This window comes from Artibeus jamaicensis, unplaced genomic scaffold (assembly GCF_021234435.1).
Source record: "Artibeus jamaicensis isolate MK-2021 breed Jamaican fruit bat unplaced genomic scaffold, CSHL_Jam_final contig_519, whole genome shotgun sequence".
Classification (NCBI taxonomy): Eukaryota; Metazoa; Chordata; class Mammalia; order Chiroptera; family Phyllostomidae; genus Artibeus; species Artibeus jamaicensis.
In genome coordinates this window covers 47,596,125-47,615,381 of record NW_026521871.1, presented here as the reverse complement: position 1 = coordinate 47,615,381, position 19,257 = coordinate 47,596,125, and the positions used below count along the sequence as shown (strand labels likewise).

The window sequence follows — 19,257 nt, the reverse complement described above, 5'->3', positions numbered from 1 at the left end:
GTTGATATGTAAAATGTATTTTATAATAGTGCATGGCACTTGACATTATATATATGTTATTAAATAAACTGCATATGATCATTTTACAACTTAAAACTGAGAAAAAATTATGTATGGAACTCTCACGTTGAAACTCACCAAACAGAACCAATACTATGATACTATTTGTATGCCCTGCTGAGCACTGCCAGAGTCTGAGCACTGTCGAGTCTGAGCACAGAGCTCTGTGCTGAGGCTCACGTGCGCTGACTTAGCCATGAGAAGTGATCTTTGAAGCAGGAGCCTCCTCTGCAATGAGCCATAGGAAACTTCCAAATCAGTTTCCCTTCATTTTGAAAAGCATTTTGGAAAGGATCCAAAGCAAGTCCTTATTAAATTTAATTAGAAACTGTGTAGTATCTTATGTTATTTCATAGCAATAAGCACTTTCAAAAATACAAAGGAATGCCAAATAGCATAGCTTCATATCCCAGTACCTCCTGCAAAAAAGGCAGAAAGCTTTACAAAATATTTAGCAAAATAAAACTACTCTGAATGCAGTGAGGCAGTAAAACTGAGAATGAAAAATTGTTATGAGATTATTCAACGATGGTTATCTCAAGGACACAACTACATACACACCCAAGCGCAGCTTTAAAATCCTCTGTATGTAGCAGACATTATTTAAATTGAGAATATAGCATTTCCAAATCATCCTTCCCCAACCTGCATGTAAGAATGTTTACAAAATTATTTTCTCCTCTAATCCTGGTTTAAAATTTAGTGATTGTGTTGTTATTGTAACAGTAAAAACAGGAGCATGTAAAATATGCCACTGTGTGTGCATGAGTGTGTGTGGTGGATTACACATGGGAGAGTCTGGGAAACACACATGAGCTGTCAACCGGCCCACCGGAGAATGGAGAGTGGAGTGGGAGCTTGCAGTTTCACTTGTACAATGTAGCATTATTTGAATTTTTAAACAACAAATATGCATTCATTGTTATAGATTACCACCATTCTTTCCTTAAAAGCAGCTGCTAGTGGTGAATCACAAAGGTAAATATATTCATTGGAAAGAATAAAATTAGCAAAGAGAAAAATAAAAATCATCCGTAAATCCCCCAACAGAAGTAACCGAGGGTAACATCATGTGAGAGGTCAGTCTTACCTTTGCAAGGGGTCGCTCCAGTTGTTGCACACACATTCTTTTCACATTTTTTCAAACGGTCTTCTAAATTGTGAATCTAAAATAATACATATTTAAATCATACCATAAAATTCACATGGAGACCATATGGGAACAAAAAGGACTGCTGTAGCCACTAGATTTTTTTTAATGCTGAAAATGTATCACCAAATACAATACAAATGGTTCCTCAGGTGTGACACCAAAAGCACAGACCAGAGAGGAAAAAATATATAAACTGGACTGTAGCAAAAGTAAAACTTCTGGGCCCCAAAGGATCACATCAAGAAAATGAAAAGATAATATACAGAATGGGAGAAAATATTTGCAAATCATATATCTGATAAGGTACTTAAATCCAGAATATGTAAAGAACACTTAAAATTCAACAAAAACAACAAAACAAATAACCCAACTTAAAAATGAGCTAAGAACTGGAGCACACATTGCTCCAAAGAAGATACACAAGCACATGATAAGATGCCTGACATCATGACTCATTAGGAAAGTGCCAATTAAAATTGTAATAGGATACCACTTCATACTAGGAGGGCTAATCAAAAAACTTGGTGAGGATGTGGAGAAATTAGAATCTTTATACCGTTAGGAATGTAAAGTGGTGCCACTATGTAAAACAGTTTGGTGGTTCCTCAAAAAGTTAAAACATATAATTACAATATGACTTAGCAATTCCACTCCTGGTAATATAATCCAAAGAACTGGAAACAGGTGCTCAAACAAAATAACAAAGCCAACTACTAAATCAGTTCTTTTGTAATTAGTTAAAAGAGATCCAAACACATACTAACATGAACTAAGGAAGGTAATTAAAACCCAAAGCACCAACTGGACCGGTACCTGTTCTCTGAACTCCTGCTCCTTCAACTTTGCGTCGTTGACCAGAGTCGTCTTCTGCGCGAGTTGTGTCTGAAAGAGCAAATGTCAAGTGTGAAAGGCATGTGGGTGTCATCACTGTCTGCACACTCTTCTGTACTGGCTGGGAATTTTTAAAAAATTAAAATAGTTTCTTTATATTTTAACTTAAAACTCAGAATGCTCCTGAAAATGCGCTATCTTCAGTCAAATTCAATGAAGATTTAGTCTTACCTGTAGCTCCATAATTGATACCTGAAAATTCAAAAGAAAAAAAATGAGTGTATACAATAAAATTTTGAAGAAACAATAAAATGGAGTAATAGGAAATTACAAGGAAATAAGAATTCAGTGTTACAGGCTTAAGAGAGCAGTTAGATTTGATATGACACAGCTTTAAATATTTGCTTTCAAACCAGGCCTATTTTGCTATATAAACTATTATGGTATAAATAATGGTACGCTCACCAAACTTGTAACAATGAGTACCATTTAGCAGGGGAGGGTTTACTGTATATACTTCTGTATTATCTGATTCTTTTATAACAAGAATATATTCATATAATTTTTGTATAATTTGTAAAAAAATTAAACATATTAATATCTATTTAAAGCATATGGGCCCTTAAGGAAACTTCAACAAGTATTTCGGGGGATCCACTCTTAGCTACATTCACAAATAATTTTTCACTGAACACTGATATGCAATGCAAGACATGACAGAAACAACAAAAGGAAGGAAAAGGATAAAAATTCAGAAGAATAAAATTTAGAGTAGGAATAAAAATTAAGGATATTTCCCACCCTTTCTTATGACACAAGAACTCAGAAAACCTAAATATTAATTTCATAATCTCTCGATACTCTGCCATCCCAACACAGGTCAAAATGTCACTACGTGCAACAACATTACTTATTTTGATGCCAAGGAAAAGAACATGTTAGACAGTAAAATACATGTATTCTTCTTAAAGGAAGTAATATTTTATAGCGCCTGGTATAGTCACATCATGACCAAATAGGCCTGGTATATTCATATCATGACCAAATTGTATAGCGCCTGGTATATTCACATCATGAGCAATTACACTGGCAGAGTGGTCCATGTAATTGGTGCCTGGAAAACTGCTACCTGGTAACTGACATTCTGTCATGAATTCCCTACAACTCTCAAGAATGAAGACATGAACAGTATGCGACTTACTTCCCCAAACCCCTTATGACAATGCTATGAAAAGACCGCACTGGATGAGTGAGAAGATTTTAGGGAGCAGAAGGGTATGCTGACGGGCTTCTCATACTGGGGCCCAAGCCCTGTGGGTGTGCCCGTGTTGAGGTACACAGTGGAACAGGACGCCACAGGGTAAACAGGCCTAACTTTCACTGCGTCAACTTTACTTAACGATTGGGAAGACAGCGCGGCCAGGAGGCTCAGTTGGTTGGAGCGTCTTCCCGTGCACCAAAAAAGGGCTGCAGGTTCAATTCCCAGTCAGGACACATACCCAGGTAGCAGGTTTGATCCCCAGTCAGGGTGCATACGGGAGGCAAACAACTGATATTTCTCTCTCACATTGCTGTTTCTTTCTCTCTCTCTCTAAAATCAGTAAATATGTCCTCAGGTGAGGATTTAAAAAAAAAGAATGGGATTATAACAATGCCTAGATACACAGGGCCGGATCTCTTTGAATGCAGTCCAATTTCTCAAACCGATCCCATTACCTTTGCACCTGACTCACTAACCAAGGAGAAAAACAGCAATTGTTTTTCTTCACGGTATATACCTGAAAATATTTCTATGTGACTAAAAATGAGGCTATATGAGAGCAGCATATAAAATTTACATGCATTTTTAACACAAAAATATAAAAACCTAAAAGTATCACACTTCCTACCGACCACCTTGGCTATGCCTCAGGGCAGCAGGGCTCACCTCCTCTGTAGCCCTTCCCACAGGAAAGGCGGAGAGGCACTAGTGTAACAGAAATGTCCAAGGCCCAGGGTGTCCCACCTCTTGGCGTCTTTGGGCCACACTGGAAGAAGAGTTGTCTTGAGCCAAATTCCATACACAAACACTAACAAAAACTGATGAGCTAAAGAAAGCTGGTAAGTAAATGTACGATTTTGTGCTGGGCAGCATTCATTGCCATCCTGGACCCCATGCACCCAGAGGGCTGTACACCCCTGGCTAGGCTTTGAAGCCTGCCAGATTGGGTTTAAATTCCCAATACAACATTGATTTGTGAGCTTGAACATTTTATTTAACCTCTTTGAACCTTAGTTTCACTGTCTATAAAATACAGGCAACGGTTTTGTTCGCATTAAGTGAGGTAGGTATGTGTGTTAGTAAGCGAGTCAAATAATGGAAATGACAATGTTTTCAAGGAATAATGCAATGCCAAGTCCAGTTCCCCTCACTTCATCATTGCCAGGGTTTTCCTCCTGCTGCTGCAGCCTCTGCTGACACTTCCTCTGCAGCTCCTCAAGTTGAGTCTGCAGGTCCATTACTTTTGCAGTCATTTCTTCTTCACGAGCCTTTAGAATAAAACAAATGTGTTACTAAACTTACCAAAAAGAACATAGCAGAGAGACAACATGGTACAGAGAAAATTATCTCTGTAGGACAAACCTGAACGTTTTTGGAGTCAGCATCTGTGCTAGAAGAACATTTGGAATTGGAATATTGATTAAATTTAAGCAATGAAGACAGGATGAGTGTCTGCTGAGTAAGAGTCACACAGGAAAAGCCACCGTAAACAGGTATCTGATTTAACAGATGCTGACTTGCCAGAACCAAGGAACAGTATCAAAAACCAAACGACCACAGGCCCCACGGGGGAAAACGAGGCAATGAACCACCAAGGGACACACAGAAATTTGACTTTAAATACCGTTTGTCATGAATTGAGACCACCTGAAAAAGAATGCATCCCTTCTCTCAACATAAGCAAAGCAGGGGTCCCCTTCAACATCTCCCCACTGAGACACACTTTAAGCAGCTACCACCCCCTAAGGCACCATTACTCAGAGACTGTCATAAATACATTCTTGCCTGCTGCTGGTTTTCTGTTTTTATTCTACCTTCTACCACCCTGTGTGAATATCTTTGTCAGTGTGGTTTTGCCTTGTTTGAAAGAGTCATCTCTCAGCTATTTATTCAGTCAAGCCCAGATTTTAACATGACAGCTACATCTAAGGATTCCTTTGACAACTGTGGGATGCCAATCTAGAGCAAGCCCTCTAAGAATTACAAAAGAATCCTTATGTGTTATTTTTAATTTAAGAAACAGGTCTGTAGTTTCCTTTGTAAAAACTTTCTAGTCTTCTTGGAGGGGAAAATAAAAAACATTACTGCTTGCTTTGAAGCAAAAACAGTAGGAAAAATGAGACTGAGTATTTATGCACACACATGGAAATTATGTTTGAAGGACTAGTTATTATGCCAAAGACAAATCATTGAAACACAATCACTGTCAAAAAGAAACCAGTTTTGTAGCTGATGTAGCTTTAAGGAACTACTTCCTCCCAGTGAGACTGCTCTGAGGCTGGGACTAAGGCAAGCAGGCAAGCCCCTTTACTCAGGCCTGTTCGACTCACCACCACCTCTCTTCCCAAATAAAGTCCCCCCCCACCCTACCATGTGTCACCTCCTTCAAAGTGTCCAGTAGGAGCCAAGCATTTGGCTAGGTCCTCAAGTAACAAAATCCCTGCCCACAAGATGTTTACAGTCTAGGGGAGAGGACAGATACGTGAATTCACATATATATATGACAAAAATCACATTATAAGTGAATTAACAAATCTAGATGAGTACAAAAGAAAACAGAGGCAATTAATTCCATTTAAGAGGTCTGCAAAAAACTGTAAGTGAAACAATATGATGCAGAAAAGTACAGTTAAAAAGTTAACTTTGGGTGGGAAAGAAAAAAATAAGAATGTTTCATTTTTGTTTCAGTTTGCATAAGAAAATAGTGGAATATTACGTAAGAAACTAATGGTTACCTGTGGAGGAAGAAGAGGGACAGGTGGTAGAATACAGAGAATAGAAATAGGTACAATTGACATTATAGACCATTCTCCAACTATACTTTTTAAATATTATTTGGATCTTTAAACCAGATGAAAACATTCCATTCAAAATTTTTTTTTCTAAGTGAAACTTAAATTTTTAAATGTTCCTTTTTAAAAGCAAAATGAGAGCTGGTCCCCACCTGCACTGATGCATGAAGTTTGAGGATGAGATCTTTAGGCAACACCAACAAGCGCGAGCAAAGGGGAAGGATAGTGAAGAATAAGCTAAAGTTGAGTTTGGCTGCAACACAGACTGAACCAGAGGAGCTGCCACTGGCACAATGGGAAGCCGCTGGAGACATTTCGGAGGGGAAGTGATGTGATCACGTTTATTTCAAGACAGAAGACACTGGCAAAGAGATGAGTACCTTAGCAAATAAAGATCAGCAGCAACGCTGACCAGACCAGATGAACGATGGCAGCCCAGACCAAGACAGCAGCAGCGGTGGTTATACAGGAAAGGAGCATGCAGTGTAACTCAATAAAAACACTCCGTCCTAAGAGCCTACTCTATGTTGGATATCGTGCTAGAGATACACAATTAAAGGGAGAGAGAAGATTGATCTCTGCCTATGAAGTCAGAGGACACAAGCGGATTTCATGTCCTAAAAGGTGTACGGATACATATACATATGTGAAGAGCGGAGAAATGACTCAAGGATGACAAAAATTTCTCTATTCTTCAAGGAAGAAATGGTAACAATGTTATTTAGGTAGTAAAGGCAGAAAAAGGAAAATGTTTCTGTGCCCCATTTTGCTATTGACAAATCACAGAATTATTTTACTGGTGCAAAAATACAGCATTCTATAATGTCATCATTAAAACAAATCATCAACCTGATAACAGCTTTTCAGGGATGGGAGGACATCACTGCATAACATATACAAACCCCACATAAAACTCCAATTCCAGTAGTTTCTAAATGGGAAAATGGTAAGAGAATGCTTCAGAATAAAAGCAATATGGTGTTTACTGAAAATTATTAGCATCTCCTAGTAATGTTTACATTTTAAAAAAGAAACTCTTTGAGACGGAGTACGTATCTGGAGCATTCAGATGAGGACTGCCTGCTCAACCGCAAACTCAACCCCGGGCCTGGCAGTGGAAAGTCTGCCCTCGCGTTGGGACCACGAGCATTTGAAATGTGGTTAGTCCAAACTGAGATGGGCCGTAAATGCGAAAACACACTTGGCTCGAAACTTAATCCGTAATTTCATACTGACTACATATTGAAAAGATAATGTTTTTGACGAGTTAAATAAAATATTATTAAAATTAAATTCACCTGTTTTTTTTTTTTTTAATGTGGCTACTAAAATCTTTAGATTACCTATGTGGCTCACATTTGTGGCTTGCATTATACTTCTAATGGACAATGCTGGTCTGAAACACAGGAAGGAGCTTGGGGGGAAGTCTATCCAATTCCTTTGCCCACCCTCCACTTCCTGCCCGCCTGCTCTGCTACTCTCAGTTTAAAGCTTGAAGTACCACTTGCTTAATCTTCTCTAATAAATTAAGCAGATTTTCAAGGATGAACCATACCAAAGGCTAATCTCTCTCCCTGCCCCTCACCCCTCTAGCTACACATCTGTCATGGTCCAGGGAAATCTACCAACTGCTACCCCACATATCCGGATACAGAGAAGCAGTTCACAAGAGGGAACTCCACAGCTCCCTGACTTGATCGTCCATGGTAACTACTGCCTTCCCCAGGTTCCTTTCTTAAGGAAAAGTCTTTATGAAATATAGAAAGCTGATGAAGAGTCAGTGCTCTAACACTTACTAGGTAGTTTTGGGAAAATCATTCAACTATGCTAAACTTGCTTTTCCTTCTGGAGGAAAAAACAAACCCAGAAGGTGAAACTAAACTAGCTTTAATGTACCTTCCAATTCCAACATTCTCTAAGCATTCAAGAAACAAGAGTATTTTTAAAAACTTCACACATATATATGCTCTATGGAAGTATAAAAGATGTGAAATGATTCAGAATGAGATCTAAAGTTCAAATAGCATAAAAAGGTGCCATTTATATGCATGTGTCATCCCCGAGAATTTCAGCCTTTTCAATTACATTTAAAATTATTAGAATCTATTCGTGGCTGAGAATTTTACTGCTGCCAAAGTCAGTTGAGGTATGATTCACTGATTCATGCATTCTTAGTCATCAAATGGTTCTCAGAATATAGTGAAGTAAGGCTTGGAGTAACTAAAGAATCTGCAACCCAGTAAAGAATAATTTACATTGTTTTACATTTGGAAATGTTTTGGAATCCAAAATACTCACTAGCATTCAAGGCTTTTCTTCACACACAAAAATAATGATAATACACTAGTAGTGGAATAAGGACATTGAAATATTCTTCCACTAAATATAAACGATCTGGCTGATGCATTCCTTTCGCCCCCACCCCATCTTTTTCATCCCCTGAGACCAACAAAAACCACGTAAATTGGGCAGGGATGAAATAAAGTGAACAGGTCCTCCTGGAAAGATCTCAACTAAGTTAAGTGGCCACACCAAAACAGACACTAATTGTTCTATCACTTAGATGTCATCCAAGCACAAGTTCTCGTTTCTCAGCCTGGGTCTCTCACAATTTAGCCTGACTTTGGGAGAAATACAAATAAGAGAATAAATTCTTCCCCTTAGCAACTCACTGTTGCTTCAATACCTTCCAACTAGACTGTACTTCCTGGTTAGCAGAATCTGATAGGAAACTACAATCTTGGCAGAAATCAATTATACTCCTTATAAATCTACATAGAGTGTAGAAATACTAATTTCAATAAGGTTGAGAAAAAAAAAGTCTGACAGCCCGATCTTCTTTAACACTACCATGAAACCTCTTACAGCTAAATTTCAAAATAGAGAAAATAAGGTACATCAAGGATTTCTTCATATCTTTCCGCTGTTCTTTTCAGATCATCTTCTTTCTCTGCAATTTTTTTATATAACTGGTTTGTCTCTTCTTGATGGCTCTGCAGAAGTTCAGCCTCCACTTCCTGGGCTTTATCTAATAAAAGTGAACACACACCAGAAAACACATTAGGTAAGAATTAATATCTGTATCCCAATTTCAGTAAAACTTCATGTTTCAAATCAAATCTTATAAAAATCAAGTGACCAAATGTGCCCTTTTCACAGAGCAGAAGTGTCTCTGCGAGGTGATCAATTTGCCAGGTCTTTCAGGTTCATCCCTGCCGCGCCTCTCAGTAAGGCAAGGCAGTGCCAGACAGCGAAGGTTCCCATGAGAGAATGTTCCTGGGCAAGAATCATTTTCCCTCCAATATAATTACTTAAAGCACTTAGCAGCACAGTGTGAAAAGATTGAGATTAAATTATAAACAGTCTCTACTGATACTGCTTGTTCTTTATTGAATTTAAATTTGTCCTTACCAATGGTTTCTTTTACAGCTATTTCCAACTCCTGCTCCTTTTGCGCCAGCTGGGTGTGGAACTCCCTCATCAGCTGCTTTAACGTGGAATTGTGCTTCAACTCAAGATCCTCCTGCTCCTGCCTGAGTAACAGAGACACAAAGTTAACTACTGTCGTACAAAAGCAAGCTGTAAAGAGTTAACTGGTCTTCAGAGCAGTGTACACAGGATCGAGGGGGGGGGTGCGGCGCACCTGCATGTGTGTGTGTGTGAGTGTGTGTGTGTGTGTGTGTGTGTGTGTGTGAGAATCTGTGTGAGTGTGTATGTATGTCAAGGCACAGTAAACTTTGAAAGGATAAGTAAACTATGATTACCTTTAGGGAATGGTCCTGGTGATTTGAAATTTTTTCTTTTCCACTTATAATTCCTTGGATATACACCTAACATCATGATCTTATATAAGAGCTCTCCCCAGCCCTGTAAATGGACACGGAGAAACACTCCCTCTGCCTGAAATTGTTTTTATTTCTCCTCAGTATTTAATTTACTAGATTCATGTTTATTATTTCAGGTAGGTGAAACTTAACTGTATTAGGCACCCAAAAGACGGACTTAATTAAGAAAGACTGCCTTATAAATATTCATGGACAAAAAAACTTACTTGATTTTCTCTTCCATTTCTTGTTCATGTTCTTTCCTCGTTATATCCAACTCTTGCTGATGTTCCTTCCGCAACATTCGGAGATCCTTCTGCAATTTCACAATCTCCTTGCCCAGCTTCTGCTTCTCCTGCTCTGCCACTGCTAATTTAAACTCCAGGTCATGGTGCTCAGCCTCCATGTTACTAAGCAATTTGGGTTGGACCACATGCGATTTGGATTTTTCTTCAGCACTTTCTTCCAAAATTTCTGTGGGTTCACTTTTTCCATTCCTCTGTTGTTGCAAAGCCTGTAATTTTTCATATTTTGAGGTCAACGCTTCCATTTCAACTCTATGTTCCTCCTTCTCTCTAACTAAGCACGAATCCAACTCTTTTATCTTTTGCTCCAAAATCTGACAGGCCAGTTCCTTCTCCTGGAGGGTTTTCTGGACATCATCAACTACATTTTCCAAGTTTTGCTTTGCCCCTATGTTATTTTTACCTCTTTCTTCTTCCATGTGCTGGGATACTATCAAGGAATATTTATTTTTTTCTTCAAGTTCTTCTTGAAGATGATTAATCATAACCTGACCCTCGTGTTGCTTTGCTTCAGCATGTTCTAGCTTTATTAAGAGCTCCTGGTATTTGCACTGCATTTCAGAATGAGAAGACATTGTCTCTTCTTTGTCCTGCTCTAGTCTCTGTAATAGCTTTTCCTTTTCAATTAAGTTTCTCTGTAAAACACTGATTTTTTCCTCACATGCCTTCTGCATACAGCCCTGGGAATCTGCTTCTTCTTGCTCGGTACATGCTGCCACATTTTTTGCTGATCTGGGTACAACTGATGTTTCCGATTGTGGTGAGCTTTCCATTGACTTAAGTTTTTCTTCCAAGATGTGAATTTCTCTCTCTCTTTCCTGCAACTTTGTATTTAGCTCACTCAAATGGCTTTCTGTATCTTTTTTATACTGCTGTTCTTTCTCTTCCATTTGAGATAACAACTGCTTCTTGATGGCAGCAATTTTTTGTTCTGCTTTCTTCTTCAGCTCCACTAATTTTGCAGCACTCTCTAACTCGAGTCTATCCTCCAATGCCTTTAGCGCCGCTTCTTTGCTTTTCACAGTTGAATTTACATGTTCCAATTCTTCCTTCTTAGTTTCAAGTTCAGATTTCATGGAAGCCACTTGTTTTTCAAGTCTTAAGACCTTTTCTTCAGTCTCTCTAACCCTGTTGTCCTTTTCTTCTACTAACTCTTGAATGTGCTGAAGTTTCTGAACCATTTCATTCTGTTCAATATCCTTTTGTTGATTATAATTTTTAAGAATTTCATTTAAGGATACAACTTCATTTGTTTTCTGAGTAACGTGCTCCTCTAATTCCAAAATTCGTGCTGTTTGAATTTTTAACTCAGTCTTTAAATTGCACTCCTTTTTCTCCATTTTGCTCTTCTTATCTTCCATTTCACCCTTTAAACATTCCAATCTTCTATTTTGCTGATCAAGGTCTTCCTTCAATAAAGTTATCTGCTCCTCCTTTTCACTGGCTTCTTTTGTTTTTAACTCAAGCTGCATCTGCAATTCTTTAATAGTATTTTGATACTGTGTAAATTTTGACTGGGCTTTCTTCTTCCATTCTGAAAATTTGTTAGATGAGTGATCTACCTGTTCAAGAGCAGAAATTTTCTCTTTACTCAGAATTTCAACTTTCAAAGATAAATCCTGCACCTGATCCAGCAATTTACGTTGTTCCTCATCATGTCGCTGGCTTAGTGATGAAATGATTGCATCTTTTTCAGTTAGGCTGATACTATTCTGAAGTTGAGCATTCAAATCAGTTAGCTGTTTACTAAGACTACTGATCTCAGATTTCTTTTCTTTAAGCTCTTCTTTCATCAATGTGACAGCATTGATGTTTTCCGATAACTCTTTCTTCAACTGTGTGATACAAGACTCCTTTTCAGAGGCAGCCTGTTGCTGATTGCCCCCCTCCTTCTGTAAGGCCTCTTTGTCTGTTACAAGACCTTCAATATCTGCCTTCATGCTCTTAATTTGATTTTCCTTTTCTTCTAACTGGTGGGTAGCCTGTTGAAAAGAACTACTTAGTGTATTTTGCTCTTCTGTTAGCTGTCTAAGTTGTGCTTCTAATTCAGAAACTTTGCAAGTTTTAATCTGTAGTGCCTCCTGAACTTTAGTTGTATGATGTTGACAATGGGAGATTCTAGAGAGAACAGCATTAATTTTACTGTTACTAAGGTTGATTAGTTCATTTGTTTTAGCTTGTAATAAGGCTTCACTTTTCTTAGCATAAATATTCAGCTGAACTGCTAGTTCCTCTGACAGTTTTTTGAATTCCAAGCTTTTGTCTTCTAGGCTTCTCTTACTTCTTTCATGTGAAGATTTTAAACTCTGAAATTCTTCATCTGTGGCCTTCAACTTGTCAGTCAACTCAGAAACCATAAGCCTATCTTTTTCTGACAGCGTCTTCAGTTCAACTACATGCTCCTGAAGAAAAGTGTTTTCCTTCAGAGAATGCTTCAGGTCAGCTTCCAGCTTTTCAAGCTGCGCTTTCAGTTTAGTTTCATTCTGTGAGAGAGAATTCGTATGAGCAGACTTCTGGTTGACTTGTTCCTGTAACTCCTTTAGTACTGTATCCTGTTTAACCTGTTCCTCCTTTAGATTTGCTATCTGCTTGTTCATCTCTTCTTTTTCACATCCAAATACAAGGACCTTTTGCTTCAGTTCTGCTACCTCTTGTTCTTTTTCCCGTAATTGAATTTCATGTTTTTCCTGAAGTTCTTCAGCTTGCTGACGAAGTTTCTTCTCCCAGTCTGATACCACATCCTTGAGTTCCTGCCTATGCACATCAGTAAGACTTTCCATTTGCTCCTTTTGGTTTGTTTCCAGTCTCAACACTGCCTCACTGATGCCAGCTGAGTTAGCCTGTGTCAGTTCCAGAATCTTGGCATTGAGCTCTTTTTCTTTCTGACCAAGCTCTAGAACAGTATTTTCAAACTCTTTTTTAAGCTTGGCCTCCTGATCCAACAATTTCTTCTTTAATGTTTCTTGCATCTCCTTTGCTTTCTGTTTAATTTTTTCCATTTTCTTTTCTTGATTTTGAAATTTGGTTTCATATTCCTCACGTAACATACTAATACTGTCCTCCTTAGCTGATAATTTCTGTTTGACTGCTTCAATTTCTTTGCTCTGTTCTTCTCTCATTTGTAAAATTAAATTCTCCTTTTCCGTCAACATTTGCTTGGTCTGTTCCTGCTCTATGTTATTATCTCTAAGCTGGGACTCATAGAGTTGTGTTAAAGATTTTACTTTTTCCTCCATTTCACCATTTTGTTTTTCAAGTTGCTGCCTTAAGTCCCGCACCTGGATTTTGTGAGTGTCTAATTCGGTACAAACATCCCTCTTCTGTGTTTCAACGTCAGCTATCTGTTTAGTAAGACAAACCTTTTCTGCTTCCAAATCCAACAACTTCTGCTGCAACTGGGCCAACTGGTCCTCAAATGCCTTTGTCTGCTCATGTGTGGCACTCTGGTGTGACTGAAAAAGATCCAGCTTAGCAGATGCCTGCTGGAGCTCCCCTTCTGACCTTTTAATATCTGCCTCTAAATTTTCCACATGAGCCTGATGCTCTTTCAGATGCTTATCCTTTTCCTGCAAAAGAAGCCTAAGTTGATTAATTTCATCTTTCAATGCCTTCTCAGTTCTCTGGATAGAAATCTCTTGTTCTTTAATAATACTGTCAACTTGTTGCTGGTGGTGATTTTTCTGTTCATCCAGCTTGGCTTCTAGTTCCTGCTTCACTTTATTTGCTTGGTTCTTTAGGACACAAAGTTCCTCTTCTAGCTTGTTGCGGGCATTCAAAACTTCTGACAGTTCAGAAGACAATGATTCCAGTTCTGTTTGCTTCACATCAAGCTTTTCTAATGTCCTTTCATTCATCTCTTCTATATGGGCCTGGAAGAGACTCTCTTTGTCTTTCAACAATATTTCTTTTTCTTGTTCATACTTTTCTCTAAGTTTTTCCATTTCAGTCTGATGCTGTTGCTTTAAGACTTGGAGTTTTTCAGTCCAAAGGTTATCCTGCTGATGCTGTAGGATTTCCAATTCTGTCTTGTGTTTTTCAACCATGACTGTAATTTCTTTATTGTGCTTATTTTTTTCAGCTTCCAAGTGAATAGCCAAATCTTCTGACTGATATTTGCTTTCTTGTAAGCTTTTTTCCAAAGAACTTTCTAATTCAAGAATTCTCTGTTAATAAAAACAGATGTATTTTATTAAGTACAGACATATTAGCAATGATCTATGTGACGTGATGTCTACACCTATTTAAAGATTAAAATTTAGATAAACTACATATCACACCAAAAACTAGAAACAACAAAAAAAAATTTTTTTGCTCAACTATTAAAGGAATTACATAACAAAGAAAAATTCTATTTTTAACAGAACTCATAATTTCAGATTCTCTCTACTTACATGGGTAACTATTCAACTACCTATATCTTAAGAATATTTTGTATGGATAGTCAATAAGAAATAAATCATAAAAGTAGATAATAGTGACTGTTGGTAGAAAGATAGGTGTTTTTTAAGGCCTTTAATAGTATCCTATTACTTTCATAATTTAATTTTGGAAGATAAATAATATAACTGATTTTTTGACCCCCAAAATTATTATTCAAAAGATAATTTATAAAAACAAACAAAAGGAACTTATAGAAATCTAACCGAAGATTACTATTATCCCATGAAAACATCAATCTTGACTCTGAAGGAAAAAGGCTAAATCAGAGCTACAGAATGTCAAAGCAGGTCTCCAGGAATTACCAAATCCAATCTCTTCATTTAACAGGTGAGAAAATTAATTTGCAAAGCCAGTGTCGGAAGATCTAGGTCTGAATACCTAGTCTCCTCCATCATGCTATCTTATGTAAATGATGGAAATGGGAAAATAAAGTGGTGCAGAATTATAGGTAAGAAGCATGACTGTTGCACTGTCTAAACCAGAGCAAAATGACTAAATAAATGACATCAGTCAATTTATTCAAAATAGGGTGTACATTTCATATACTTCTGAGGGAAGGGCGAGAGGCCTTAAAAATGTACAGACTGAGACATATACACAAATATGTTTATTATAGGACTATGTTCAATATGGGAAAATTGGGAAAAACTTAAACATAACTAAACTGTGATACAGAAAATAAATTATGTCCAGGACATGACATGAGATGAAGGAGGACAGGCAGGACAGTACCAGGGCAAGGGCTGCCCACAAAGTGAGGGAGGGCACTTGCTAAAGATCAGGGGGAGTAAGCGATGGAGCAGAGATGCCACAGAGCCCAAGTGCAAAGAATCCGAGTGAGTGGCTGACAGAAGCATGGCCAGCTGAAGGCAGAGTCAGGAGCACCCTGCAGCAAACACCAAACCACTCTCATGAATAGCTGTTACTATCAAAAAATGAAGTGCACAGATAGGTAAATCTAACCCAGTAGCACAAAAGCTTCTCTACAACTGGAGAGAAAACAGAGTTTTCGTATTTAAACAATGTCACAGCTCTGGAGCCTGAATACCACATAAACTTACAGTTCTGTAAGTCTCTGCTTCTTGCTGAGCGTCCCGAAGTTTATTTTCACTCTCTGTGAGGATTGCTTTTTTCTGCAACTCTAACTCTTCCAGGGCCAGAGATTCTTGCTGTTCTTTTTCTTGGGAGATCTTCAAATATTCTGATTGACATTTTTCCTGTGCCAACAACAATACCACCTTAGACCCACATATATCTCCAGCATTCCCAAAGCACTTCCACAGAGATCACACATTCCACTGATGGGCACGCCAGCCCCGTAAGGTAGGCACACTACCATCACCTCTCTCTTCCCACGCTGGAGTCCAAGGGAGCAAGGCACTGTGGCTTTTACAGTGTGGTCTGGCCAGTATCTGCCACAATTACTATTGATATGAAAACTCCTGTTCCAGTGACCCCACTACATCTGCTATTTTTCCACTAGGTAAAACGTTTCAGAAAACACTGTTGAATGTGAAAGGTCACACAACTTCTGCTACCTCTTCTCTGTACTCCAGAGTTTTATTTTTAAATGCTAGATGAAAAAACTAGATTATAAGCTTTTATAATTTGTGAGAAATACCCATTGTAATAGGGTACCCCACATGGAAAACCAGTCAAAATCAGAGGATTACATATGAATACAGGGATTAGACCCATAAAATACTACAAAAGCTTACAAAACTCCTTCCAGACGATCTGGGCTCTTTCACCATCCCATCAATCATGAGAAGCTTCTTCTCTGATTGCCTTACTATATATCAACATTCAACATTTGAAATGAGAAGCTCTAGAGAGCACTTCTAACACCTACTGGCTTTGGACTCTTAATTAAGTACACCTATCCACACCTAATGCTGAGGGCTGTGTTCCCAGCAACACTGTTTTCAGTTCACCACACCCTGGGGAAGCATATCACTTTAAAAAATTTTGTACCATACTATAAATAGATTGGTAAGAAAATATTCATTTCTAATCAATTTTAAACATACTATATTGTTTAATGTAAACTACATTTTAAATGCATGTCTATGTGCCCCTAAAAATAAAAGAGGAAGTTTTAACAGTGTTGAATTTGGACTCAACTCGAAGCTGACTTCTCTAAGAAACCAGGTGGAACAGGGCGTGGATGAGGACGATGGCACATGTGCACGTGTGCGCTCCTTAGGCGCCTGTGTCCTGCTCTCTCCATTCAGAGTACGTCTGAATATAGCAGTGCCTACAGCACAGTCCAAGGCTCAGTGTCCCAAAAAGCCAACTACACTAGCATGAAAATGCACAGGTCTGATGACGAGAATTTTTAGCACCGTTCCTTTTAGCTTCATTTATGTCCCGCTGTGTTCCTTCATTTCTATGACATGATTTTCTTATTTATCTTTTAAATTACAGTTTACATTCAATATTATTTATTATTTTGTATTAGTTTCAGGTATACAGCATAGTGATTAGACAGCAATATACTTTACAAAGTGCTCCCCCCTTTATTTCAAGTATCCATCTGGCACCACACACAGTTATTACATTATTACTGACTATGTTCCCTATGCTGTACTTCACATCTCTGAGACTGTTTTGTAACTACTAATCTGTACTTTTTAATCCCTTCACCTCTTTCACCCAGCCCTCTAGCCCCTTCCCTTCTGGCAGCCGTCAATCTGATCTCTGTGTCTATGAGTCCGTTTCTATTTTGTTTATTTGTTTTGCTCTTGATTCCACATATACGTAAACCCACATGGTATTTGTCTTTGCGTGACTTATTTCACTCAGCATGATACCCTCTAGGTCCATCCATGCTGTTGCAAATGTTAAGGTTTCGTTCTTTTTTATGGCCAAGTAATATTCCACTGTATACATGTACCACCACTTTTAATCCATCTGTCTACGGATGGGCACTTGGGATGCTTCCGTATCTTGGCTATTGTAAATAATGCTGCAATAAACATAGGGGTGCATATATTCCTTCAAATTAGTGTTTTAAATTTCTTTGGATATATATACCCAGAAATGAAATTGCTGAGTCATAAGGGAGCTCCATTTTTAATTTTCTGAAGATACACCATACTGTTTTTTATAGTGTCTATGCCCTTATTTTAACTTTATGCCGTCCTGTTATAATTTAAGTATTCTTATAAACTGAATACTTTCTGGACCAACAAAGAATATGTACCCATAAACACATACATTTCACAACCACAGACTAAACCCCTCACTTCGGCCAACAGTGTTGTGAACCCACATGCCTGTTTGCCCACGGAGATCGGAGAGAGGACTCTGACTCAGTTCAAGAATAACTGCTGCTAGAAATTTTCAGAGCCCTAAATCCAAATGACAGTGGGGAAAATTAAAATTATAAATACTGTTTCTCATTCCTTTGCACTGAAAGCATTTTTAAATTATGTATATCATCTTATGCACAGTAACTTCATATAAAAACAAACCGAATTTGTGGCATTAACCCTTTTCTTATGATAACTTATATAAAAGGCTTTCACAATTAAAAAAAAAACTGTTTTTGTTTTAAACTTTCAAATTATACTATTCTAAAAATATTTGTGTTCCTGGTTAATGATTTGGTTGGTTCAGTCAGTTGTTTTTTTATTTTACTCTATTTTTTAAACATCATATGGATTGAAAGTTACTAGTGAAAGTATTCTACTTAAAATGAAAGGTACTTGGTCATTTTCATTTTTTCTTCTTTAAAATGCATTTCGGACAAAAATTTCTGAGTCTTCAGCCCCGCTCCATTCAGTCTGGTGAGATTTTAGACTCCTTCCTGAATTACGCAGTCCCTAGTTCATGGCTTCAATTAACCTGCCTTCTCCTTTCCTTCTCCCTAGTCACAGCCTACTGCCTGGGTGAGAAAAATGCTTTACAAACCGGTTAACGAAAGCTTGTTAGATCAGTGAATGTAATTTTCACACAATACTAATAAGTTCTGACAGCCTCTTTTCTGCCTACATGCTATCCACTCTTAACTCAAAGGTCAAGGCTGCCAGTAGTCTGACTACAAGGTGGGAGCCAGGGGAGTGGAGGTAAAAACTTTATTACACTGAAAGTTTACCTACAGCAAAAACAAAATAAATACTTACAACAGCTACTTTCATTTGCTCCTGAAACTCCCTTTCTTGGGTCTGAAACTTCTTGGTCAGCTCCTGCTCTTTGCTGGCCAATTTTTCTTCATGAAGCTTCTGTAGTTTAGCAATTTTTTCTGAGGATTTCTGAAAATCAGCCGGATAGTTACAGTGAAACACCCAGAATAAAATACGTAGCACTATAACCAAATAGTACTTTGTTACGGTTTAATAATCAAGCCGTAGCTTTTTAGGAGGAAAAATCAGAACATATTTCCCACATAAAATAAAAGCCACCAAAGAGCCATCCTGACGGTTAAGAGAAACCAGTACTGCTCCTCATTACAGACGAGGAGACCTGCTGCTGCTGCTGCTGCAGTCAGTCCTGTGGAGCCGAAGCTCTTTTCCGCATCCTGCAGGGATTCCCTCACCAATCAGGACTGGCAAGCACAGTAGAGGAAACTAAGATGCTCTTAGAGAGG

General features: G+C 38.1%; 1 protein-coding gene across 4 annotated transcripts in view; it reads right to left on the bottom strand.

Moving 5' to 3' along the window:
• Positions 1-19,257, bottom strand: part of GOLGA4 (golgin A4) — an 89,991-nt gene that overhangs the window by 15,133 nt on the left and 55,601 nt on the right. For all 4 annotated transcript variants that reach the window (XM_037148299.2, XM_037148300.2, XM_037148302.2 and 1 more), the window contains 9 exons: positions 18,794-18,922; positions 15,728-15,883; positions 10,149-14,389; positions 9,509-9,630; positions 8,995-9,125; positions 4,457-4,573; positions 2,276-2,296; positions 2,027-2,095; positions 1,151-1,226 (listed from right to left, as the gene is read on the bottom strand). In XM_037148299.2, the coding sequence (XP_037004194.2) occupies positions 1,151-1,226; positions 2,027-2,095; positions 2,276-2,296; positions 4,457-4,573; positions 8,995-9,125; positions 9,509-9,630; positions 10,149-14,389; positions 15,728-15,883; positions 18,794-18,922 (5,062 nt within the window). The remainder of the gene's footprint in view (positions 1-1,150; positions 1,227-2,026; positions 2,096-2,275; positions 2,297-4,456; positions 4,574-8,994; positions 9,126-9,508; positions 9,631-10,148; positions 14,390-15,727; positions 15,884-18,793; positions 18,923-19,257) is intronic.